The 26,643-nt window shown below is 37.5% G+C and overlaps 1 protein-coding gene across 4 annotated transcripts in view; it reads right to left on the reverse strand.

Annotated features, from left to right (window-relative positions):
- USP24 (ubiquitin specific peptidase 24) overlaps positions 1–26,643 on the reverse strand; it is a 152,135-nt gene that overhangs the window by 59,962 nt on the left and 65,530 nt on the right. For all 4 annotated transcript variants that reach the window (XR_013827130.1, XM_079913343.1, XM_079913342.1 and 1 more), the window contains exons 17-34: positions 22,583–22,690; positions 21,773–21,922; positions 20,994–21,125; positions 20,018–20,129; positions 18,453–18,529; positions 17,111–17,251; positions 16,887–16,940; positions 15,839–15,954; positions 13,099–13,165; positions 12,848–12,958; positions 12,018–12,116; positions 11,751–11,924; positions 8,196–8,281; positions 7,937–8,030; positions 6,522–6,677; positions 3,546–3,643; positions 703–798; positions 355–583 (exon numbers count right to left, since the gene is read on the reverse strand). Coding sequence is in view for 3 of the 4 variants with exons in the window: in XM_079913343.1 (XP_079769469.1) it covers positions 355–583; positions 703–798; positions 3,546–3,643; positions 6,522–6,677; positions 7,937–8,030; positions 8,196–8,281; positions 11,751–11,924; positions 12,018–12,116; positions 12,848–12,958; positions 13,099–13,165; positions 15,839–15,954; positions 16,887–16,940; positions 17,111–17,251; positions 18,453–18,529; positions 20,018–20,129; positions 20,994–21,125; positions 21,773–21,922; positions 22,583–22,690 (2,100 nt within the window). In the remaining variant the exon portion in view is untranslated. The remainder of the gene's footprint in view (positions 1–354; positions 584–702; positions 799–3,545; positions 3,644–6,521; positions 6,678–7,936; positions 8,031–8,195; positions 8,282–11,750; positions 11,925–12,017; positions 12,117–12,847; positions 12,959–13,098; positions 13,166–15,838; positions 15,955–16,886; positions 16,941–17,110; positions 17,252–18,452; positions 18,530–20,017; positions 20,130–20,993; positions 21,126–21,772; positions 21,923–22,582; positions 22,691–26,643) is intronic.

Consider the following 26,643-nt stretch of genomic DNA (forward strand, 5'->3'; position numbering starts at 1 on the left):
TTGAACAACTATCCCCTCTCCAAGCTAATCTCTGTATATCGAACCCCTACTATTCTTGAAGGCCTAGCTCAAATGCCACCTCCTACATAAAATCATCCGTGATAGCCACACATGAAGATAATTTATTCCACCTCCTCTCAAGGCCTGTAGAATGCTTTGCCTTTGTAGTTCTCTTATAACATCTCATATCTTCTACCTGAATTACAGTTATTTCTGCACTAGTGATCTCTTTCTTACTCACCATGAGCTTCTTGAAGGCAATATTCATGTCAGTAATTTTTATATCTGCATACCACCACCAGCGCCTTCTAAACAGGAGGTACTTAATATTTCTTGAATACACAAATCACTTACTTGTATTGCAACTCGAGCAGCAGGGATGATTTCCTCAACCCTAATGGAAGACCTGTCAGACACTGACAGCTGTCGGTAGGATGACTTTTCTGGGGTACCACACAAGGACATCTGCCTGCTTGTCTGCCGGCTGACATTTCGGAACGGGCGAGAAGTAAGTGCTTCTATGCCGTCTTTGGTGAGGTCTTCCTCTAATAATGTCGGCAATGTTTGTCCCACAAGTAAAAATCTTAAAAGGAAACAAAAAGCTAGGCTTAGTCAAGGTCATTTCATACTATTTTAAAGGATGGGATTTGGAAGAAAAAGTCAAGAATTGCCTTCTGAGACTAACACAACATATTTACATACCTTGCAAGTTGTAGGCAGATGGAATAAACTCCCTGCCTTGTTTCATAGTCTACTTCTGATGGGATGGAATCCCTCTGCATGACATTTACAACCAAACTTCAAAGAAAAGAAAAAAAAAAAAGGCAGATATTAAAGACTTCTACTTCTTTTATAGGAAATCTTCTGTAAGTAATTTGATTGTTTATAAACGTTATCAGTTACTTAAAATTTCTACAAGATCTTTACCTATAAATGGATCACACATATTCCTATTACAATTATTTCCTATAGTACATATAAACCTCCTGGTCCATTTAGAATTAGACTCCTTCCTTAGCCAAAAAGATAACCAACACAGAGTGTTTGGGTGGTTCTCCTTCTCACTAACTGGTTTCGAGTGCACCGATCAACTGCTATCTTGGTACTAGTAGAACTGTCAATTCAAAAGTATGTCCAGAATTGGTGTATTCCACAAAGCTTGTTTTTCATATCCACTACCACCTATATTGCTGCAAAAGCTTCCCAACTGTTCTTCCTGATTCTACTCTTGATGTTTCACCACCAAAATCTATTCTCAAAAGATCAACCAGAGTGATCCTTTAAAAATGGAGGTCACCATGGAACTGCTCTGCACAAAATCCTCCCATGGCTTCCTATTTCCTTCATAGTAGCTTGTAAGATCCTGCATAACCGGACCTCTGGTATCTCTGTGACCTCATGCTTCCTACCCTGCCCCCTCACTTGGTCCCAACCACACTAGACCCCTGCCGGCCTCGCAGGCACCAGGTTCGCCCACACAGGGGCTCGCACTAGATGCTCCTCCGGACAGCTTTCTCCCCTATCTCCAGGTCTTGCTCCCTCCCGTCCTTCAGGTCTTTGTAAAATGTCACCCCATCAGTGAAGCTTTCCCAGATCACCCCACTGGATATCAAACCCTCTCCATCCACTCTTCCTTGTCTTATTTTTCTCTACAGCTCTTATCACCACCTGACATACACTTTTACTTCTTCGTTTATTGTCTGTCTTCTGTTCCAGACTGTAAGCTTCATGAGGACATAGATTTTTGTTTCATCTACTCACTGCTCTGTTCCCAGTGCTTAGAACAATGCAGACACGTACATTAACTGACATTCAAAAATAAGCCAGAAGTAAAATGCCTTAATTAGCACAGCTCTGTAACTGGCTGAGTGATCTGAAATGAGTTTAAACCTTACAGTTCCACTTCTCTGTTTCCCACCCCCTTCATCTCCTCAAGGTCTCACCCAACTTCTCTTCCCCTGAAGGCCTCCAGACAGGAATTCCTTCAATTACCCTCTGTTCAAACGTCAAGTGGGTCTTCACTCCTTCCTCCCCCAGGGGAAATGGCATGCCTACTTCTTTCTGGAGCAAATCTCCTTCCAACTGCAGTGGAACTTAGCCCCATCAGTTGATCATCCCCCTTTCTTTTATCTTTATTCTTTTCTTTTTCATCGGCCCCTTTTAGTCAGCCTACAATGAGAATCAAGTCTTCTACAAATTAAAATCAAAACAGAAGAGCAAACTTTCCCCTCAGTTATTCTAACCTTCAAACTCCTGTCACCTCCGTTTTCTAACTCAACATAAAGCAGAGGTTTCTACTTACTGATTCTGCTTCCCATCCTTACACTTGCCACGCAAGCTGCTTATGCCCTGAGGCTTTACTTACACACTGATGTCTCCCTGAACCTCTAGTGCCATTCTCCACTTCTCTCGAGAGCATCATGTCCAAACCATCCTCTTCACATGACTCACAGGGACCTCGTGTGCAATCAAATTCTTGACTTTCTCACTTTCCTCCATCTGGTTCCATATTTATTTCCCATATGGGTTAAAGAGTCACCATTCACTCACTCTTCCAAGCTAGAAATCACAGGCCATTTTATAAATGTTCCTACCCTATATCTAGTCATAAAGACTTGCCTATTTCACCTTATTCCTTCTACCACACTGTCCCATATTTAGAAACGGTCTCCTCTCCTCTGGAACAGTCATAGTTCTATAGTTCTCCCTGCCTGCAGCCTCTCCCTCCCACTTCTATCCATCTTCTCCACTGTAGCCAGAGTAACTGTTCTAGGTAACTCCTGGGTTAGAAACCTCCTGTTTTTCCATGGTCTTCAAGATAAAGCTGAAATTCCTCAATGTGACCCCTCTTTACATATTTCTCTCCTTTATCCTTTGCTCTAGCCTCACTAGGCAACTGTACTTCCCAAGACAGTCCATGATGCTGTCACTCATCCCCACCCCACCTCTGGCTTAGAGTGCCCTTTTCCCCTTATTAACCTAGGGAATGGCGACTCATCGCTCAATTCCTAGCTCAAATGTCACTTTCTGGGAAGCATTTCCTACTCTTATGATCCTAAGCAAATCTAACCGTTTAACCACTGCTTTCTTCCCCACCCCACAAAGCACTTTTTATAAGCCTCTGTTTTGATACTTATAATAACTGTTTGTTATTCTTTATTAAACCATGAGGCTCTCAAGGGCAGGGATAATATCTGTGCACCCCCATCACTAATGCCTTGCACAACATAGATTACCGACAATCAGATTCACCTTATCTCAACTGATGTGGGAATGAACAGAAACAGTAAGCCTTCTCTCCTCTACTCGAGAATTTCCCTCACTACCAGAGAGGAAAGAGACATGCTTCTGTCAGTTTTCCAAATAATCAAAAGTCATAAAATGAGTTAAAATATTCCAAAGACTAAAACAACACTCCTTATTATAACTGTCATAATGCTTCACCTAATGCCTTGTAAGAATAAGCAAGGCTTGGCAGGAGAAATTAACTAAAATAACTAGATTCATTTTCTGCAATTCATATAACATAATATCGAAACTCTAACCTCAAACCTCCTGCTTTGAGGAAGTTCTCACAAAAGGATTTTGCACAGTTTCTTGCCATGTCATCATCAGCTGTTGGCATGAGTTTGGAGCTTAGAACCTTGGAAAAAGATAAGCACAATTAATCATCCCAACATTTCCGGTTGAAATTACTCCTTTATACTAAGTAAAACAATCAGACAATTTGAGTCAGAATCTCTTCAAATGCTACTGTTCTTTTTACCCCCAGTAGTGTAAGGAGGCTGATGTTTCACAAATAAAATAATCAAATTTTCCAAGTTCCATTTACTTAGCATGAAAAATCTTTCTGTTTTTAAGAGAGCTGGTGTATTCTTCTTTTTATGAAACCAGCAAATGTGAAGGTCTCAGGCTCCCAGACTTAGGTAAGAGCAGGTAACATTATGTGTTATGCTGATATGTTCTAGAAAAAGTATATAAACTAAAGTCTTACAAAACAGCCCATTTATTATAAATGCTGGATGAGTTGCCAGATAATGATTCTAACTCCTATTTACTGAGCACCTATCTACAAAGTACTAGGCATAAGGTGAGGTACTTAACATGCATTCTCTCTTAATCTCACTATGCACAGCACAGGTATTTTACTCTACAGGTAAAGACTGAGACCTGAGAGGTTAAGTGACCTCCCATCTGAGGTCACATAGTTAGAATTCAAGTCCAGATGTGCCTCACTCTAATACCCATGCCCCTTTTATGACACTGCAATACCCACCTAAAGGAAAGCTCAACTAAATATTCTGGTATAGTAGAGAATTATTTCACATAACTAATCATACTGTGGTATGAGACGACGAATCTAGCTCACATTCTAGTTTTACCACCGACTAGCTGAAAGATCTCAGCTATGTAATTTTCCTTTTTTGCCTCAGGTTTCTCATACGGTAAATGGGGACAATAATTACCTTTACCAGAGGATTGTTTGTAAGTAAGATAACACAAGCTTAAGGTGCTTTAGTACAAGCTCTGGCACAAAACAATTGCCCAGTAAACAACTGCTTATTTAGTAATGATTTAAAAAAAAATTTTAAAGCTCATTGCTGCAGTTTCCCCAAGGTTTTAATCTAGATGTAATTCAAGATCCTTTTCTATTCAAAAAAATCTGCTTCTATGAACCTATTAGTTTTACGGCTTAGATTTTTAATGTGGTATTTTTGTTTAAAGATGCTTTCTTCCTAAGCTGCCCTTTGGGAAACAGCCTCACCAGCCTCAGATCACAAGCATCACACAAGGAGAATGGGAACCCTCTGCTATCCTAACCCCTCCTGAATGTCAACAGCCACATGCACATACTCCCCATGTTTAATGGACAATTTAGTGAAGATGGAAGGTTTCTCCAAAGGAATGGGTATTTGTAATATCCACTTTGAATCTTCCTAGTGGGCAAACATAAGTTAAAGATCGAAATGCAAGGACATTAACCTTGCAGGTAATAGTAAAAATAAGTGCTCTGGGAGTGTTAGGTTTTCTACATTTTTTATGTCAAGCAAAAGAAAACCTATCAGAGGAATTTCCAGTTAATCAGAAGTCCTAAAATTATACCGGAGATAATTTATATAACCCTTTGGCTCTAATAATGCAATCTAGGTAGCCAATGACAAGCTAGACCCACTGTTGGGTCATTCTGTTTCTCTGGGTGCTCTCAAATATGGGTGTTAAAATTTATACCTTAACTTTCTGAGACAATCATTCAAAAGCAAATGACAAATCTGGCAGTAATTGTAAGATGTCAATTTCATAAGCTTGAGTTAGCCAAAAATATCTAGGTAATTTTCTGTTTTAGAATATTGTATGTATTTTTAAATGTCTGCAAGAAATAAGGACATATTTTATTTTTAAAATATTTGCTAGATATTTTCTCCTTTTGAACCCAACAAATGTTTTCACAAGAACGATTATTTTAAGGCAAATATGAAATGTTAACACAGCTCCACCATATAAATAAGTGAAACATAAAAATGAATGAATGTAATTTTATACTCCAAATTAGACTGTCAGATGAAATAAAACTTGGAAAAAATGCCCAAGCAGGTACCTTCCTACCAATTATGACCTATGTTGTGATTCAAAACCTACTGAAGATAAATGGTAATTTGATGATTAAGGTTGCTTAGGCACTGATCTGGATTCCTTAATAAATAACTGACTGGATAGAACATATTAGGGCAAAGCAAAATCATTCAGGGCTCTATTTTCTCCAGATCTTAAGTGGCCTGAGGGTCTAGCCCCTCACCCTCCAAGAGTGGGCCACTCTCCACACTGCTTTGTTACTGCTTTCATTTCATGACTCAGCCTATCCAGCCTCCCCTATGTCTTACTCATAAGATCTTGGAGCAATTATCTTGTCCTTTCAACTCTGACCCTTTAAATACCACAATGACTTGTAGACAGTAAACAGTTAGTAGATGTTTACTGAACTACATCTACTAGTTTAAAGCTACTACTGGGAAGAAGGATAATAAAAATATTCTTTTCAAATTCTTTCAATTCTTTTTTTTAACCTTGAAATAATAATGTTAATGTGACTCCTGACAAACTCCTTATAAAGCTTCATTAATGGCCACAAATTACAACAGCTTTTTAAAAAAGTTAGGATGCATTTAATAACAAGAAGGCTGAGGATTAGGAACTGATGTTATACAGACTTGCAAAACTTCCAGAGGAAGATAATGACACATTTTAATACATAACGCTTCCTAATTATTTATTTACATGCTATTTTGCAAGTATAACAATGCACACAGGTATAAACTGAAAAAGAAAACTGAGCATGTTCAAAGTCCAAAACAACAAAATACTTCAATTTATATTCTATTTTTTACTTTTTAAAACTAATTTTTCTTAACAAACCATTCAATAATAATAGAAACCTATTTACTTATTTCTGATATCTGAAAGCATGAACTTTTAGGCCAAAATGAATCTGTTAAAATGAAGTAAAAAGAAATGAGGTTTCTTACTTCTAAGTTGTAGAGCACTCTGAAGGTGGACATTCCTGGAGCGAAAGATCGAAACAGACTTTCTAAAATTGAACTGGCGCTTGGCTGATGCTGCTGCTTGGAAGAGAGGGATGGAGATTTTGAAGACTGAGCACTTGTTTCAGACAGCAATGTTTTCTAAGTTTAATAGAAAGAAAAAAGGAATATACAGCTCAAAAGCACAAATAAAGAGAAGCAGATATCACTACACACTCTAATGTTTTTTCCGACTTTAATACAATCAAATCAATGAAATTTTCTAAAAATTAACCTCAAAGCCACATCACTCTAATTATTAACAAAGCACTGAACTCCATCACACAGACAGTAAATGCTCAACAGCATTCCAATCCTACAGGAATGCTTCTGGGATTGTATTCTAAGCAACACTAGTGGGGTCATCCTAATTTGTTTCCATGTTTTTAAAATTTGTACCACTAGGAGACTTCCCTGGTGGTCCAGTGGTTAAGACTCTGTGCTCCCAATGCACGGGGCATGGGTTTGATCCCTGGCTGGGGAACTAAGATCCCACATACCGCAACTAAGCTTGCACGCCGCAACTACTGAGCCCATGCACTCTAGAGCCCTCGCGCTGCAACTAGGAAAGCCCACGTGCTGCAGTGAAGAGCCCTCGCAGCCAAAATAAAATAAATTAATTAATTAAAATAAATAAAATTTGTACCACCAAATATTGATAATTAAATTATAAGACTGCAGTGTAGTAGTTTTGATAATTTTTTTAGTTAGTATGAGTAATATAGCTTTTAATTACATTAGTTCTCTTCTTCCTCAAATTAATATATAAGGTACATGTGACACGATTATGAGCTCATCTAAACTATAATCACTGAAATACAAAATTCATAACTTAGTTCTAACAGCTTTGATCTAAATGAATTTATTCTGAGAACACAAACAATGTTATAGATAAAACACAATTTCATTATATATATATACACAACTCTTAAGGAACAAGATTCTAAACATTAAACAAAAGGAACTTTAAATATCAACTGTGAAAATATTAAATGATAACCCATTTACGCAAGCAACTCAAACATATGCAACAACCACATTCAGAGAGGCATCATAACAGAAGAAAAATATCTCAACTCAATCAGAACTAGAGTCTGACCCTAGTCAAAACCGTTCATCACTCTGCGCTTGGGTTTCCTAATATAAAACATGAAGGAGGTGGAAGCAGATGATACTAAAGGCTCTTCCAGTTCTAAAATTTGATATCATTATTTACAGCAAAGGTACTTTTCTAAAGAAAAAAAAAACTGTTATGGGAAAGATGATATCATATGACCTTAATGTGATGTCATGCTGTATTTTCACTGAATCATGATATAAAATTTCCATGCCTGTTAAATAACTATCCAAGATACTCATACCTTTCTTCCTAAAGAATCAAGTTGATCAAGGGCTTCCTGAATGGCTGGATCAGTGGGTATCAAGAGCAGAAGCTTTCGTACTCGTAGAGTTATCCTGAAATTTTTCAAATATTAATTTTTTTTCACACAAACCACAGTTTCAATAACAAAGTCACTTAGTATGGGATGTGAAGCAACATACATTTCAAGTGAACATTTACTGGGTTCCCTAACTTTAATACCTTTCTCTCTTTCAAGCTTTGTAAACATTTCTATTTACCTTGGCTCCTCCAGATTGGCCAGCTGGTAAAGCATGTCAAATACATTGCACACAAGTGCCATCACCACACCAGGGAGGGATTTCTCCTGAGGGAGGAAGCAAAACATAAATGCAAATTTACAAAACAATTTCCTCCTTTTCTAATCAAAGGTACGAACAATAAAATTCCTGGTTCTTAAAGACTGGCCTGCAAAACTGGAGGGAAGCATGGTGCTTATCTGTCTCAAACAACAACGCACGGGAACACAGAGTGAGGGACCACTCCCTCTCCTAGCGTGCTCATCACCTGGGCTCTCTTCTCCTACCACCTGCTGGCCAAGGGGCTAAGGCACCAAAAAGTAGGCAGCAGCAGAGAGGCAAAAGGAAGGGCAGATGTGATGAACAGAACGGAGGGTGGGCACCGTTGGGAGCTGATCATAGCTTGGCAGGAGCAAACAAGGCAGAGTGATTTAAAAGCAAATTCATTCAGAACTCTAATGGAAAACTGATGAATTCATAAAAGTGCTAACAAAAGATCAAGATGAAAAAAAATTAATTACATGGGACTGAGTGAACTGATGAGGATGATTATAATTTTTGTGACTTTCTGTTTGAATAATAATAATAAAAAATCCCACAAGGACTCAGAGGCAAAAAATATACAAAGCAATTTTCACTGCAAGGTAAAGGAGCCGTTACAGTGGAGGATTACTGGGCTGAATGTCAATATTATGACATAGTAAGAGTGTGTTTCGTGTTTGGTAATTGCAATCATTGTTGCGGTCATCCATTTACAATGCTTGGTGTCAGTTTATTTATCTCTTGTTAAAATAAAATACAGTGTGTGTGTGTGTGAGTTGTGAAAAAAAAAAACAAAAACAAAAACCAGGAGTCAATCGTGTTAAAAAAAAAAAACAGGGCTTCCCTGGTGGCGCAGTGGTTGAGAGTCTGCCTGCCGATGTAGGGGACATGGGTTCGTGCCCCGGTCCGGGAAGATCCCACATGCTGCGGAGCGGCTGGGCCCATGAGCCACGGCCGCTGAGCCTGCCTGTCTGGAGCCTGTGCTCCTCCGCAACGGGAGAGGCCACAACAGCAAGAGGCCCGCGTAATGCAAAAACAAACAAACAAACAAAAAACCCCACAAATTCAAAGTGATATAATCAAACACACACACTCACACAACCACATAGATATAAATGTAATTTAAGTTGAGAAAAAGAAGTTGGCCTCTTTTTTTTAAAGGTGAAAAAAATGGATACAACTGTATAGAAGAGACTCAGATGTGATTAAAGTACTATTTTCTGGTATAAGAAATAAAAAAGCTGGATATCAGTATAGAATATATTTGGGAAGGTTTTTAATAAATTCAGGATAAATATGAGATAGTTTAAAAATGTTAAACTCAAAGATGCTATGTACGTCATTTCTGTTGCTGATAAACTGTCATAATACTGCTCTGAGTATGATTTCGTTCTTAAATTCTCACTACATATAAGTATAGTTACTTTTTAAGAAACGGCACAATACTAACATTAACCCTGCAGGATTCTGTGGTATCTATAAGCAAGGCTATGCTCTCTAAGTGAAAGAGACAGCCATGCAAAGATCTTACACTTGTAATTAAATGAAAGGACTATACATAATAACTATGAAAAAAATCCCTCTCTGTCATTTAAATACCTTTATTTCACAAGAGGGCTGGTATTATCTTACTTTTCTAGACTATAAAAGCATAAAGAACTGAATGGTCTTGTTAGTTTTGTACCCCTGGTGCTGAGCTCAGTTCCTGGCAGAGAGAAGGTACAAAAAACCCTGATTCATAAAATCATTCAACAAATACTGATTACCTATTATGTTCTAGGCACTGTTTTAGGTGCTGGAAATACAGCAGTGAGCAAAACAGACAAAGGTCTGCTCTCAAGGAGCTTAAATTTCACTGGTGGGGGGAAGAGGCAAAAATAAAGTAGGGAAGGGAAATGAGATGTGCAGGAGTAGCAACAGGTGGCAAGTTTAGACAGCACTGCTAAAGAAGGCTCACCAAGAAGGCAACATTTGAGTGAAGGCTGAAGAAGTGAGAAAGAACCACGTGGGTATCAGGAAAGAACATTACAAGCACAGAGAAGAGCAGGTGCACAGGGCCCACTTTGTTTGAGGACCAACATGGAGGCCAGTGCAGTTGGAGTGGTGAGAGTGAGGGTGGGTCATGGGGGAACATCTCAGTGGGGGGGATAGACCAAGTAGGCCCTGAAGGTCCCAGTAAAGACTCTGGCTCTTACTCTGAGATGGGAGCCGCTGGAGAGTCTGAGCTGAGAAGTGGCATATAATCTGACTCTGTTTAAAAGAGATCATGGGCTGTTGGGTGCTACACAGAGAAGAGACTGAACTGGTATAGGGGCAGAAGCCCTGAGACCAGTGAAAGAACTCCTGAAACCCTCCAGCTGAGCGAGGATGGCTGCTTAGATTGGTGTGGAAGCTGTGGAGGCAGAGAAAAGGAGCTAGATTCTAGATGAATTTTAAAGGTAGAGTCAAGGATTTGCTGACGGATAGGGCTATGCTTTGAGAGAAAGTAGGGACCCAAGGATTTTGGCATGAGCCACTAGAAGCATGAAATAGGCGTTATCTGAAATACGGCAAGGCTGGGATGAAGAGGTTTGGGTTAGGGGTGAGGTGGTGGGAAAGGGGATATCAGGAGCTCAGTTTTGGATGTTAGGACTGGGATGTCTATCACACATTTAAGAGGAGATGCTGATTAACCAGTTGGTTCCATGTACCTAGACTTCAAGCTGAAAATAAAAATTGGGGTGTTATCAATATACATACAATATATAACGCTTTGAAACTGGATGAGATTCCTAAGGGAATGAGCGTAGACAGAGGAAAGGTCAAAGGACTGAGCCAGGGAACTTCTTTGTACACAGATCGGGAAGATGAAAAGGAGGCAGCAGAGGAGACCAAAGAGGGAGAACCAGAGCGGGAGGGCGGAGCCAGGGGGGTTCTGAAAGCCAAGGGGAAAAAGTATTTCAAGGGGAAGTGATCACATGGATCAACTGCTGAAATGTCAAGAAGACGAGGATTGAGAGGTGGACATGACAGATTACCTTGCAGAGTTTATTTTCGAGAGGGGTCAAGAGAGCATGGTAAAGAGAGCTCAGACAACCCTTTCAAGGAGCTTCGCTGATTTGGGAAGGAGAGAATGGGGACAGGAATTGAAGCTGAAATTGGGATGAAAAAAGGTTTTTTAAAAGGATGGTAGAAATAGCACAGCACGTTTGAATGTTAATAGGAATGACCCAGGAGAGGAAACTCAATGAATCAATGAAGAGAGATATGTGAGAGGAGCAGCAAGCAGTGGCCAGGTGGAATCACTCAGACTCAGAAAAGTCTGTGGTTCAGAAGACTGACAAATTGTGCATCTTCTTCTCCCAACTGAATCCCAGCATTTCTCAGTGATACAGTTCTGAAGGGGCAGGACTTGCCTGAGAGAAAAGGACATAATCATGCAAATCTATATGGGCCGAAGGCAAAACTTAATGATGTTACGTTCTTGTTCTGAACTTGAATATTATCGCTCAATACCTGCTCCATGGCATATGATGAACTAAACACCCCACTGCTGCTGCTGCTGGAGCTGGTTGAGGAATCTGCAGAGCTCCCAGACGGGGTCCCACTGCCAGAAGTCTTTACTGTGAGGATTTGCTCATCAGAAAAGCCCAGCTGGTGGAGGAGCTTTTGATCTTTATTCACTGTCAGCTGTAAAAAGTGGTTTCTTAATTACTGAGAAGGAAAGGAGAGGAAAATACTGGTATCAGACTAAAGTGCCACAAAATGTTGATTTACACCTACCAGACTATCATTTGTAAATATCTGTATACTATCCACAGGAGAACACAACTGCTTGGCTATCTTCCACCGGACACTCCCTATGGTTTCATTACTGTGAGCCTGTAAAACGAAATGAAACACTGTTCTGAGTAATGCACTTATTCATCCATTTAAACAACTATTAGCGAGCATCTGTCATGTACCGGGCACTGTTCCAGATCCTGGGAACACAGCAGAGAACCCAAAGACAAGAATCCTGCCCTTGCGAGGCTTCCCTCCTGCAGTAATTAAATATTCTATTCCATACTCCATTCCCCAGCATGCATGGAATGAAATCTCAAGTCCTTCTTCCACTGGAGTGTCTTCCACTCTTCCCCTTCTCACTGTGCTCTAGTCACACCAGCCACTTTCCTTGCCACTGAATAAATCAAACAAACTCCCACCTCAGGACCTTTGTACCTGCTGCTCCCTTTGTGTGGAATGCTCTTCCCCAGAAATGGCTAACTCTGTCACTTCATTCAAGTCTCTGTTCAAATGTGATCACCTCAGAGACCTTCCCTAACCATTCTTATCTAAAATATGTCATGTATACCCATCTTATCCTGCTGTCTTCTTTTGTAACCTTTATAACACTCGTTATCACCTGACATTATGTATTTACTTATGAGTCTGCTTATACCCTATCAGCTTCCTTTCATTTCAGGTCTTTATTCTAAATTTGCTTTCCAAACAGCTTTTAGAATAGTCATTCATGCAGCTAAATCAACAACAGTGTTCAATCTCAATCAACAGTGTTCTTATAAAATAACATGACAATATGGAAATGGCTTCAGAGCTTAATGTAAACCTACCTCTACAGTGAAGGTATCTTTGGTAGACTCATAAGTAACATTAAGAGTTAAAAGATGTCCATGGAATGAGGCACCATGAGGTAGAATAGTTCGGGGAACAGAGTAAAAATCCTTGAAAAAGATATAGCAAGTCAAAAGATACAGCAAGTGAGATGCACAGCGCCACTGTTAAACGTCACAAAAATACTCTCCTAACACATTGAGGCTAATTATAGGATGATAAAGTTGCTTTACAAAGAAGAGAGGCTTACCTCTATAGTGATCACATAGCGTTCTGCCAGAAGCAGCAATCTCTCAATTATGACAAGTTTAGTGGATCTATGAATTAAAAAAATTTTTTTTGAAAATACTTGAAATGAACTGCTGACTTGAGCTCAATTTCAGTCTATTTCACCAAAACCACAATCACAATTAGCCCTCTCTGGTCAAAGACTGAAATCTGCAAAGACTAAACTTCCTTTTCACTCAAGCGGGAGGTGGTTCAAGCAGGTCACAGCTGTCGCACACAGATGGAATATGGGGCAGAAGCCTGCCCCGCCCCGTGTTTCCTTTCCTGTTCTTTTCTTTCTTCGTTTTCTTTTTTTAAACAGTTGTCCCATAAATAGAGGACCTGGGTCTCCTCTGGGTCTGCAGGCTTATTTGTCTACCAATCCACCAAGAATGAACGATCAGTGAGTTTGAATCTCATAACCTTACAACTAAGATATGCCACATAATTCTGTAAACACAGAATCTGGCTAAGTTCTGAACTGCCTGAAATTTAGAAGACAAATGCAAACCATTAAGTATGCCACAAATGAGAGCTGCTGTTTGTTTTACTTAGCCTAAGAATGAGGCAGAAGAAAAGGATGAAAAAAATTGTTCATCTGGTTTAAGTGACTAGTCTGTATAGTTAAAACATACAATGTAAGAATTTGTTATCCCAAGGGTTTTCAAAGTACTTAAGAAATCAACACACATCAAGAGACGTAACCATCTCTGGAACAGAAAACACACAGCAAGGAACTGTGGCACTCTCACAGACTCTGAAAGTGAGACCTGAGATCTCTTTTGGTTAGACTTAAGCAATCTTACCATTTGAAATAACAGGACTCCAACATTCAGCAGCTTGTACAGTCACAGCTCCACACTTTATTAAACACTACATGTGTTAACACTAACAAATGAAAATCCAAGTGCCCTTAAATATTTACCATTCCAGAGAGTCTAAGTATTTTGTACAGGTGTATTTCTAAATCTGGAAAGTTTTCAGATTTTCTAACAATAAGTATGCTGATTAGCAGTACTGGAAATTTCACTTTAAAAAGAGTTGGTTAAACGCATTTAACAGAGTTCTAAATTCTTTCAGTCTATGGGCAGAAACCAGAACTTGATATTCAGATGGAACATCTTTAGGAAATATTTAAGTGCTTAACAACTGAACTGTTTTATTTTGCCTCAGTGAAGAATTAAATCACAGATAGCGTTGCAAACACTACAAATGAGAGAATATCTCCTCCCATAAGTGGAACAATTACGTTCATTGAAAAGTTCTTTTAAGACTAGTGAATGAGATAAACTACACGTACTGGTTCAAAGGCAACTCTGAAATTACATATTCTTAGTAACTCTGTTTAGGGTTTATAATGAGAATATTTAAAAACTGTCATGTGGTTTTGTTCTGTAATAGTCAAATATGAAATGATTCAGAATACAAAGCAGTTAGAAAAGACAAACAAAAAGCATGCTTATTTAAAGAAGCAGCAGTTTGGAAATCCCAATCCAATAGTTCATAAGTGCATTTCTAGTCTGGCTTGTCAGAAAAATGAATCGTTAAAGACCTAGGTCATAGATATAGACTACATTTTACAAACATGTAATTAGGAATTCTTAATGAAAGTCTATTTGAGATACACTTCCAAGAATGTGGGAATGCAAAAGTCATGTTAGTGTTCTTATCATGAGTTGAATCTATAATCACTTTCTGTCATATTAAAAAGAGGTCCAAGAGGGCTGAGTTCTACTGGCTTCTTTCATATTAATAATGTATCACTACACGGTACTCAGCTCATTTAAAAAAAGAAGATAAAGAAGAAGAATGTGAGCAAGGATATTGCCTTGACTCCTCTTCTAAAGGACGGCTTTAAAAAGAAAGGAATACCCCCAACTGTGAATAAAGAGAAATAAATACATACATAACATACGTAAACACATAAAGCGATTCCGGGAGTTGAAAAAGACTTTATGAGCACCAATCACTAGAGGGCAGCAGAGTGAGGCATAGAGAGGGAGCCCTTCTCTGATCACCTGCCAAGGTTTCCTGAGCATCACTGACGGGGGGATGCTTACCAGTAATGAAAGGCACATAAAACCCCACAAAAGTATTTTAGCTACTTCAATCTAATGTTTCTAAATACTCATCTATTCTCCTTACTATATCAAAGACCTATAACACTGAACTCAGATTTCACTGACAACATCTGAAAATACTCAACACAGCAATGTGATTAAGAGATGTCAGTTCAAAGTTTTAACACAAATATTTGGGGCTAAAGTTCTTATTAAAAATTATTTTGAAAAATGATTTTAAGTAAAACATTTTAACTATGATTATATCACAATGTACAATATTAATCAATCATCATATTCCACTTCATTTTGCTTATGCTATTGGTGCCCTGGATTTGACTATTCAATGAGAAAAGTTATGAGGTCTAAGTAAATATTTCAAACTTGAAAAAAATTACTCTTCATACAATGCCTGTATCTTGATTCCATCATAAAGAGTAGGCTACTCGTGTTACACACAGTAAAAGTAAATGAATCAAATAAAATACGTGATGGGGAATATATAATTTCCCAGGATATGACTGTTTGAAAAAGATATGAAATGAGGAAATGAACAATTAACCGAGATATCTCCAAAGGAAAGAAAAGATTCCAATTATTTTTTTTTAAGCTGATCTACATTTGGGTGTTGCAATATTCGCTGTAACTTCTGCAATCACTTACCTGTATGGAGACTGGACTGACGTGGCTACGGTTGGCATGGCAGTTGCTGTAAGCATCTTTGTTGCTCTGGTCACAGCGTGTGTCAGAGTGGGGCCACCAAGCGCTGAACTGGCTGCCTACAAAATAGAAAATCATCTCTCTATATCAGGGTTTCTCAACCTCAGCTCTACTGACATTTTGGGCTGGAAACTTTTTTTGTTGTGGAAGACTGTTGGGGACATTGTAGGATGCTCAGTGGCATCCCTGACTTCTATTCACCACTCACCTACCACTAGGTTCCAGTAGGACCCCTCTAGTTGTGACAACCAAAACGGTCTTCAGACATTGCCAAATGTCCCCTGGGAGGTAAAATAACCTCCAACTGAGAACTACCATTCTACATGTGTTAATACTTACATGGCACGTCATTTAGGGATACCTGAATACTTTAAATGTTTTTATGATGGCATATTTGGACGGAAGTCACAACTTGGGAACTCCTTCCTGTACAGATTCATCACCAGCACATATTCATCATCAGAAAGTTTAACTTATTGAGACAGTATTACACTGCAGGCTTCTAGTGGACAAAGACACCCAACACTACCCACTACTGAGTGTGCTGCTGTGGCCTTTAATAGCATTTATGATATAAACAAAGTGACACATGGGGAAGGATGGGAAAAGAAGCAAGTGCTTATATAAAATTTCTGGACAGAAAAAGGAGAAAAAGAATCTATCAGAAATGTGGAAAGTACAGTAGACCTATTTTCTGAAGACAGTTTCTATACCCCCAAAAGGGGGTGGGGGTGGGGTGGGTGGGTGGAGCAGGGAAAAGGGATGGGGAGGGAGAAGGAAGGATTTCCTGTAAAATACACTTCTACATTGTGGGCATTAGGGCAAATGCCTGTTCCCTATGTCCATAATACGGTACTTCTAGCAAATTCTTCCAGTAGGATCCAGCTACAAATATCAACATTATACACGATCTCAAAACAGAACATTATAAAAGGAAAAAAAACCCAAAGCATTTATTTCAAAAACAGGTTAAATAAAATTTGCTACTCACTTCTAATCTTGTGTAGCAATCAGCAATGAATTTCTTATGTAATGATACAGAATCCTAAAAGTAAGAGGTATATGGAAATTAAAATTAGTCTAGCATTTAGTTGTAATCATTATTAAGGATAAAATGTCAAAATAAAGAAGCCCGACTTTCAGGCATGCCAACTTAGCAATTAAAAATATATTATTTTCTGCTTTTTTGTGTACCTTCTTTCCTTAAATACCCACCTTCTTTAACCGAGGATTTAGATTAATGTAACTGTAGTTTATGATTAACTGAATAGCTTCATTAGCAATTTCTTCATCAGGTGATTCCATAGCTATTTTCCAAATGAAATCCATTCCTATCAATTCCAGCTTTTCTACATACTGTTCAAAAAAAAGAAAAGTATACAGCACACCAAGGTCACAAAATTAGTTATTTTCTGCTACACTGTAACTCCACACCTCTTCAAGTTCAAAACGAATTAAGGCTGCAGTAACCCAGCTACATATGAGAACGTCATTATACTGATATGGAACTTTAAAACAAGAAACGATCAACAACAGAAACACTGGACAACTTCCATGGAACCAAGACAGATATGGAGATTTTTCTCCAGACATTCCTAAACCTAAGCTAGAACTCTACACAGATGGGCTACTAAAGCAGAAGCAAAACAGGAATAATATGGGCACCCTCTTCACGAGCTTTTCTTCAAAGGAAAGAGAGTCAGGTTAGAGATAGTTACTAATCCTTGGGGCTCAATCTGGTCTTCTCAAAGCTCAGTTAGAAATGGCAGGATCCAGGCCTTGTAAGATCTTGTTAAAATTCTTACCACCTAGGAAGTCAGGTCATGAATGAAACAGACTTGGAAAAAGAGTTATTTTTTTGCCTTTCTTTTTCAAGGTGCTCACGTAAATATAAACATAAGCTGTATACATTCTACAGGTCCTCATTTTCCTGCTTCCTTGTCTGTTAAAAATTTCCCCCTAGGGCTTCCCTGGGGGCACAGTGGTTGAGAGTCCGCCTGCCGATGCAGGGGACAGGGGTTCGTGCCCCGGTCCGGGAAGATCCCACATGCCGTGGAGCGGCTGGGCCTGTGAGCCATGGCCACTGAGCCTGCGTGTCCGGAGCCTGTGCTCCGCAACAGGAGAGGCCACAACAGTGAGAGGCCTGCGTACTGCAAAAAAAAAAAAAAAAAATTTCCCCCCAAATCCTTGCCCCTGCAATCCCAGAATTGAAGATTTTGGTACTTTTTTAGGTACATGTGAACTGCTAGATCTGAGAGGTTGGAAGCTTGGCTGGAACTATCCCTATTCCACGTTCACCCAGCCACAGGAGGCCGCTGGCTGCCCCAGATCAGCAAGAAGCAAAGAGGGGTCTGAGAAGTCACCTGTTCGAGAAACGCAGCCTCCTCACACTCTAAGAGAAGCGCCCTCGTCCATGCAGAAGCCCGCAGTCAACGAGGCGCCCATTCTTTTTAAAAAAACCTCATGTTTTCTCTCAATCATAACACATGTGTTTTGCTGAATGTCAAGTTTTACTAGATTTTCCATATTTTCTACATTTGAAAACAATGTTACTTACCAACTGAGCTCCTTGTCTTTTCAATCGATGATCACAGAGATTCACATTTTCAAAAAAAGTCTTAAATAAGTTAAAACCTGAAATTATAGAATGTCAGATAAATTCATGCACTCTAGGTACCACAGATAATCAATGAAAAGACAAAGTATATCAAGAGCTAAAACTATAAAACTCTTAGGACAAAACATAGGCACAAATCTCCAAGACCTTGAATTAGGCAATAGTCTCTTAGATATGGTATCAAAAGCACAAGCAACAACAATGACAAAAAAATAAACAAACTTCATCAAAACTGAAAGCTTTTGTGCTTCTAAGGACTACCAAGAAAGTGAAAAGCCAACCCACAGGACAAAATACTTGTAAATCACGTATCTGATAAGGAGTGAATATGCAGAATATATAAACAACACTTACAACTCAAAAATAAAAGGGCAAATAACCCAATTTAAAAATGAGAAAAAGATTTTTATAGACATTTCTCCAAAGATGATATATAAATGACCAATAAGCCCATGAACGAATGCTCATCATCCTTAGTCATCAGGGAATGTAAATCAAGCCACGAGATACCATGTCACAACCACTAGAATGGCTAAAATAAAAAAGACAGTTTACAATTATTAGAGAAGATGTGAAGAAATCAGACCCTCATATACTGCTGGTGTGATTACAAAATGCTGCAGCCACTTTGCAAAACAGATTGGCAGTTCCTCAAATGTTAATGATATGATAGAGCAATTTCACTCCCAGGAATATAAAAACTTGTATATGAATGTTTACAGCAGCATTATTGGTAATAACCAAAACTGGTGAGAACCCAAATGACCATCAACTGATGAATGGATAAACAAAATGTGTTATGGCCATACAATGAAATATTACTCAGCCATAAAATGGAAAGAAGTTCTGGTGCGTGTTAAAACCTGGGTGAACCCTGAAAACATTATGTCTCAGCGTGATAAAAGCAGCCAAATATTCATACAAAAGGTGACATATTATATGGTTCCATTTATATAAAATGTCCAGATTAGAATAATCTGTAAGGACAGAAAGTAGATGAGAGGTCGGGGAAAGGGGAGAATGGATAGTGACTGTTACATGGTTTCTTTCTGGGGTGATGAAAATATCCTGAGATTAAAAACGGTGAAGGTTGAACAACTTTGTGAATATACGAAAAGCACTTATTGCACACCTTAAAAAAGTAAATTTTATAGCATGTAAAATACATATCAATAAAAAAAACTCAATTAAAAGAAACAACTGAAAAGAGGATTTCTATACTTTGACAAATCTTCACCTTAAATGAATCCTTTTTGTACTAAGTAATTTCAGGAAAAGACAGCTTGACAATTAGCCTATATAATTTAAAAATACCATTCATTTAAAAAGAAATTTATCTGTGTATATAAACATATGTATATATAGATGTGTCTTTATGTGCATAAGGCAAAGTCCAGAAGGATATCCCAAAATGGTTAGCTGCTTCTGAGAGTGGGCTGAGAAGAAAAGTATAAAATTCTTACTTTAAAGAACTGAAAAAATGATTTTACGTTTTTCTTCCCTACCATTCATGGTGATTTCATACGACTCCAATTTAAGAATTTTCTCCTTGAAGAGCTGCTGCTGAACATCACTCTCAAGATCATGCTGCCCTTTTGTAAACCATTCAAAACACATCTGCGGATCAAGACAAATCACTCTGTAACTAAAATCCATTTCAGGCAAATACATATTCCAAACTGGGAAAGCAAAGATAAATTATTTTTAATTCTATAGAAATTTATATTGCCTTAATACCACTCAAAACTGAAACGGTTCTAACTCTAGAACTAAATAAAGCAGTTAATTATAGCAATCTTTCCTCTAGATAATGAAAATATATATTCATGCTTTTCACTGAATTGTTACACTTTGGTTTTACCACCAACATTTATTAATAAGCCTTACTATGTGTCAGGGACTGTGCTAGGCACCGTCACATACTTAGTCCTTTCAATAATCTTATGATGTAGTTAACACTATTCTACAAAATGAGATGAGGAAACAGCCATTCACTGTTGGAAAACATCAAAGCAGTGTGGTTTTCTGGTTTAATCCATTTTCAGCTGTGTAACTGTAGTTCTAAAGATCTGTCTAGGTATCAGTTCCTTCTTTAGCGTTTCCGGGATACAACATCATTATAGGAACTCAAAGTTTTCTGCTGGTTAATTTAAAACTAGTTTCATGGGAGGGAAAAAAATACTAAAAGACACACCAAGAATTCTTTTGCTGTACTCACTTGGCTGAATTTGGTTTTATCCAGAATGGTATCAGACTTACCAAAGATCTCACACACTTGTCTATATCACAGATATATATTATATAAAATATCTTTTCAACACTTATAGTTCCTAGCTTATTAGTATAAATGTATGCTTAGTAAATTGAAAAGTGTTTAGAATTGAAGGTGTGAGACACACACAAAAATGTGAGATACACACAAAAAAGTGAAATACTATTAAGTCCCACTGCTGTCTTACTTCATCCACAGTATCTTCTTACCTCTCTATCTAATTCACAAACATCCTGGCCAGTCACAAGACACTCCCAGATTTCCTTGGCACGATTCCAACCGAGATACAGAGTAGCTTCTTGCAAGAAAAATGCCAGAAATTTTAGATGGGCCTCTAAATACTGCAAAAAGAAATAATGCTAATTAGTTAACTCCAGGCATTCATATGTAAAAGAAAAATTTAAAAAAACAAAAAAATTTTGAAATTAAAAAAATAGTTTTACCTAATGCTTTTTCATATAACTTAGGGTAAAGTAAATGTGAGAAATCTGTTTACAAGTTGACAATACAATGTAGCAGAAACTACTTGAAGTCTAACACAAACTCAAGTTGGCTTTAGATGCCAAAAAAATACAATTTCGGCAATCTCAGAGTAAAACACCACAACACAACTGGTGAGTTAAGGTATTTTTCTATTTTTAAAAAAACAATATTACTAACCACTAGATTTGAAAAACAAAAGCCATTAGCCACAGAACTGACAGTTATTATTTCTGATCAAAGACAAAGAAAAGATGTTTATTTTTATTACCATATCATATGCAGTTATCTTGGGTGATTTACTGAAAGATTTACCCACAAATATCAATTTTCTGAACTTTTATTTTGAGGTGGTTATAAGTCAAGATACAAAAATGTTCCATTATGACAAAGACACCTCATGCTACCTCTTTAGAGTTACTCCCAATAAATATGATTTTTATAGTTCAAGTGCAAAAAGGCCAAATGAATGCTGTAAATCATGAAACAAAAGCACAATGCCAGATACCTCCCGATAAGTGTATCGGCCATCCACTAGTGTTGAACCAGTTAAGCCTCCAGGTCCAGCCACGGCTGCTGCAAGCCGATGACAAGCTATCAAACTTCCTGTTACCAATTTTACTATTTCAAAATTTTTCTTCAAGTCTTGAATAATGCTCTTGGCGAAACAACAAAAAGAAAAATGGTATGAGAATGCGCAGTTATTTTGTCAGTTTAATACAAGCTTCTATTTTAGCACGTAGTTGAGGAATAGCAAACACAGAAAGTTTTTCACTCATATTTCCTACATAAAAGTAAATAAAATCAATCTGGTATGTACATTTACTAGGGAATTACTATAGAATTAATAAACTTCCCTGGTAAATTTCTGCTTCTAAAAGGGATTCTTTAAAAAAAAAAAGTCTTTCAAAAGAACTATTTCACTTCTTGCATACTTTTCCAGATCTTTCTTCCCAAGTCTATTACACTGAGGAAGCTCTAGCTCCTTAAGCAAACTAATGTTTTCACAATATAAAATAAGTCTTTGAATCTTTTCAAACAAATTTCTAAAATACCATTAACTTTTAAACATTGGCTTACTTTGTAAATTAAGGAAATAAAAAATAAATGAGTTAGGGATATATCAAAAGAAAAGTTCCATAGAAATGAAAGCAGAATGATGTTTAAATTCAAGATTATTAAGTAATATAAATGAATTACATTAATAACCATAAAACTGTAATACAGTCACTACAAAACTCAGCAATCTTTTGATGTTTGTTATTATAAAAGGTTATGCAAGGAATTGTATAATAATCAAATATAACTATACTCTTACCTTGTCTTGCTTCTGATAGGTTTGTTTTATGAATGAGCGGGTGATTTCATGTAGCTGACGCAAAGCTGGTACTACCCATACAAACTGGGGATTATTAAGTTGAGATGACTAGAGTTAAAAAGAAGTTACATTAGTTAAATTTAGAAATAAATAGCAGATTAAATTTATTAGCTACAAAAAATTTCCAAGTCAATTAGGTTTTATTGTTACACATTCTATTATTTTTCTCTTCACATCGCTCATTTATAGTTTATCTCCATGCACTCATAATTCAGTCTTCAACTTCTTATTCTGCATGCAATCCTAAAGCCAAGAACTGCAAACAGGAGTGGATGTGAAGTGATAGTAAATGTATAGGGGTACATCAGCAAAAAACAGACGACAAGGAATTAGCAACTTCAGAGGATAGATTAAGTAGCACAGGCTGCTAGGATATGTTGACGTAATAAAATAAATTGATGGCAAAAGCTTAACTTGGATAATACTGAACTGGCTGATAAGTAAAATGGTATAAAAATATGGTTGTCTACAATTACATGATTAAGATACCAATGACATGATCAAGATACTAATAGTGGTCTAAATATTAAAGAAAATATCCATGGTCTGCTTGTATTTCCTAGTTAAAACAATTTTATGAGAGAATTCTACTTTTATTAATTATTACAGCCACTTCACACTTATACTTTATATTTTTCAAAACACTTTTCAAATATGTTATTTCTGAAACTGGTACATGACAATCCAGATCTTCAAGTACATATCTGAAAAGTCTGATATTCATGCGATACTCTTTAAAAAGAGAATTGCTTTTGAATAAATAGCATCTTTCAAACTATGTGATTTCATTATAAAGGTTGTAGGAATGTCAGATTAAACACTATCGATCAATTGAAAAGTAACTCTCTAAAAAACTGAGTAACAGTTTAAGTCCTTAGCTTTTACTTTAAAAACTGTATTATTTTTTTAAAGCCTTGCTTCTTTAAGTCTTTCTGTAAGATGAAGATGCCTATGGGGCAGAAAACTACTTTTGATGTCATTTGCAGAAAAATATCGTACTACTAAATACGTAAATGTGAGACAGCTACTGCCTAAATAATACTGGCTTTCCTAGAGATTAGCCAATCAGCAAATACCGTATTTCCTGGATTCTAAGATATAGGTTTTATAAATTTTAATATTTCTGAAACGGACACTTCTTACAACTGTATCAAAGAAACTTACCAGCCACTAGGCATAGGAGTAAGTTTAGATATACCTGTCCTTATGTGAATATGTGCAAACTTAGCTGTTTTCAAAAGGTATCTGTTCATTTACCCATCATTTCTGCTGTTACCTGGCACAGTTTAGCACCAAACAAGGATGGCTTTTTAACTTAAATGTAGATCACTGATTTGTTTCTTGAATGCTATCAAAAAGATTACACTATGATATAGCACTGACTAGCCTGTCGTGTCCATCAATTCAATTAAAAGCAAAGAATAACTGCCAGTGGTCTCGGACTTAAGTGTTTTTCAGAGCCAGGAGAATTCGGTGTGACAGACTCATACCCTGTGAAGGGCTGTATCACTTGGCATTAAATGTCTCTCTGTCCAAGGCTGCACCTTGATTCAAGAGAAACTGTTTAACTTGTAGTATATACAACTTAATGAAAGAAAAAAGCAGCTTGAGTTTTTACAAAAAAAAGGACACAAAACTCCATATTCTTCAACGTGCCTCAAAATTCTACAATCTTAAAGATTTCAAAGAAGTCCAAAGCACTACACTAGATAATGAAAAGCGGTGTGCCACAGTGAGGCTGTACATACTGGATTAAACCTGTGATGCATGTTGCAATCACTGGCATCTTAGAATCAGAGAAATAAGGTATGTATTAAAGGCCAACTACTTGCAAGACTAGCTAGAATATTTCTGCTAGGATATGAAAGTTGCAAAATGACAGAGATTAAAATTCTAAGGCTTAAGTCCGAACTCATACCTTCCAAAAGGATTACAAACATTAGGATATAAATATAAACCCTTTAGTAAATAATCAGGTATATTAAAAAGTATCATTATGACCAATTAAGTCAATTACGGTTAGATTATCTTTTTTAACATTGAAAATTACCCTTTAGAATCTAAAAAGTATTCCTGATATAGCCTTTCTACAGTTTAGCAAACAAGACAGATGTTATTTATTCCATCATATCTATAACATTATGTTGCTATGTTATAAGAAAAATTTAAATTACTCTTCTCCATTTATAAAAGGGGCAGAAGACTATGGTGAACAATTAAAACGAACATATCTGATAATGTCTGATAATGAAGCTGAGGTTTCATAAGTAGGAGTTAATGGTATATCCAAATTAGACTCCTAATGTTAGATGAAGCCGTAGAGGTCAACTAGTTTAGCCTGCAAACCTGTGCCTAAACTTTCCTTATTCATTTTTGTTACAAAACTTGTCTTCTAGTGTTTCCAGTGATGAGGAACTCAGGAGGCAGTGCATTCTGTGTCAGACTGTTTTCATAGGAAGTTCATTGCTCTATCATATTGCAACATGCCTTCCCATAACTTCTTAGGAGACATAAAAAGTTAAGTTGAATCAAACTTCTATAACAATCCTCTAAGTAGCTGAAAAAGCTTTCCTATTCTTTCTTGAGTTCTCTCTTCTCAAAGTTGAATATCCCAGTTCTTCATCTGCCTTGTTTTACCAGACCTAGCCATTTACCTAGAACCAAGTTCAAATTTTTACATGGGTGGACATTTAAAAAGTATTTCCTCCTGTGCTAAGCACATCACTGTGAGGCTGTACTGAGGGCATCTTGCTGGTTTTACTTTCAGTTGTATGTTTTGGCAAGTGGAGGCCCCTCAGGTATGGGTAAGTAACGATTTTAGTGTCCTCACAGAGGAAGGGGAAGAGGTAAGAGAAAGGGAGCCAACATTTATTGAAAGGCTGCTGGGCACTGTGCTAGGAGGCCTTCATATAATGACTTAAGGAATACACAAACACCACTAATTGAGTAAAAATGACTTTTTTTGGTTTAGTAATATTTTTTTTGGATGAGTACATTTAAACTTTTTAATTGAAGTAAAAAATAAGTGCAATAAGAGGGAAAGGGTTGGGGGCAGACAGTGGAAGGTATAAAGGAAGCAAAGGAAAGAGGACCAAGGAAGCCAAGGGTATCCTGGCAGAATCTACAGAAATAAAGTTGAGAGAAATAAAGGTCAGAATTTCTGAACACAATAATGGAACTTGGGAATTTTAAGAGTGTCAAAAGCAGAGGGAAAGGGAATCAGTTGGAGGAGTAGAGGTAGCTGGGGGGTGGGAGGGGAGTAAGAGGTGGGTGATCTTGTCTTACCCTTTGCTTAGTTTCTGTGTAGCCTGGCAGGGAGACATAATTCCCAGTCAGCCCACCTTGCTGCCTGGCAGGAAAGGGCATAGCATAGAAAAACACCTTTAGTGGCAGTATATAACTCAACCCCCTGCCTGGAGTCATATCGGGGGCTTTGATCTTCCCACTGCCCCCCTTCAGCCATGTGTACTTTAAGAGAGTATCTGCGAAAGCACTCAGTCAACTGAAAAGTGCTATGTAAATGCAAGTTATTATTATTTGAAATGAAAGAATGGTACGTCAGAATTTCTTTACTGGGAGCAGTGGGATACAAAAAAGGAAGAATATTCCTTTCAAGACTCACAAAATGACTCCAAAATTCTCCCTGCTACTTTTTGAGTTTTGTTATCAAACAATAGACATGAATGAAGCGACTGCAAAGAGAAGCAATAAAGATGCAGCGATGCTACTGGCTACAAGGGCTAAAGTACTGCTTAGTTGTAACAAGGAAGGAACAGGGATCAGGAAGGATTTTTCTGGTTTCAAAAGCCATTTCCCTGGAGGGAGGAAAAAGTCCCTTCAGCTTTGACCTTCATACCTATAAAGAAATGTATCTGTTACTGTGAAGAAAAGACCATTTTCTATAGATACCCTTTCCCTCTTACTATTACTATTGAAAGATTTAAACTTCTTAAATAACTCTGGATGAGTTTCAATCATAAAGACAGAGGGTGCTAAATTAT

The sequence above is a fragment of the Stenella coeruleoalba genome (genome assembly GCF_951394435.1).
Source record: "Stenella coeruleoalba genome assembly, chromosome: 1".
Taxonomy (NCBI): Eukaryota; Metazoa; Chordata; class Mammalia; order Artiodactyla; family Delphinidae; genus Stenella; species Stenella coeruleoalba.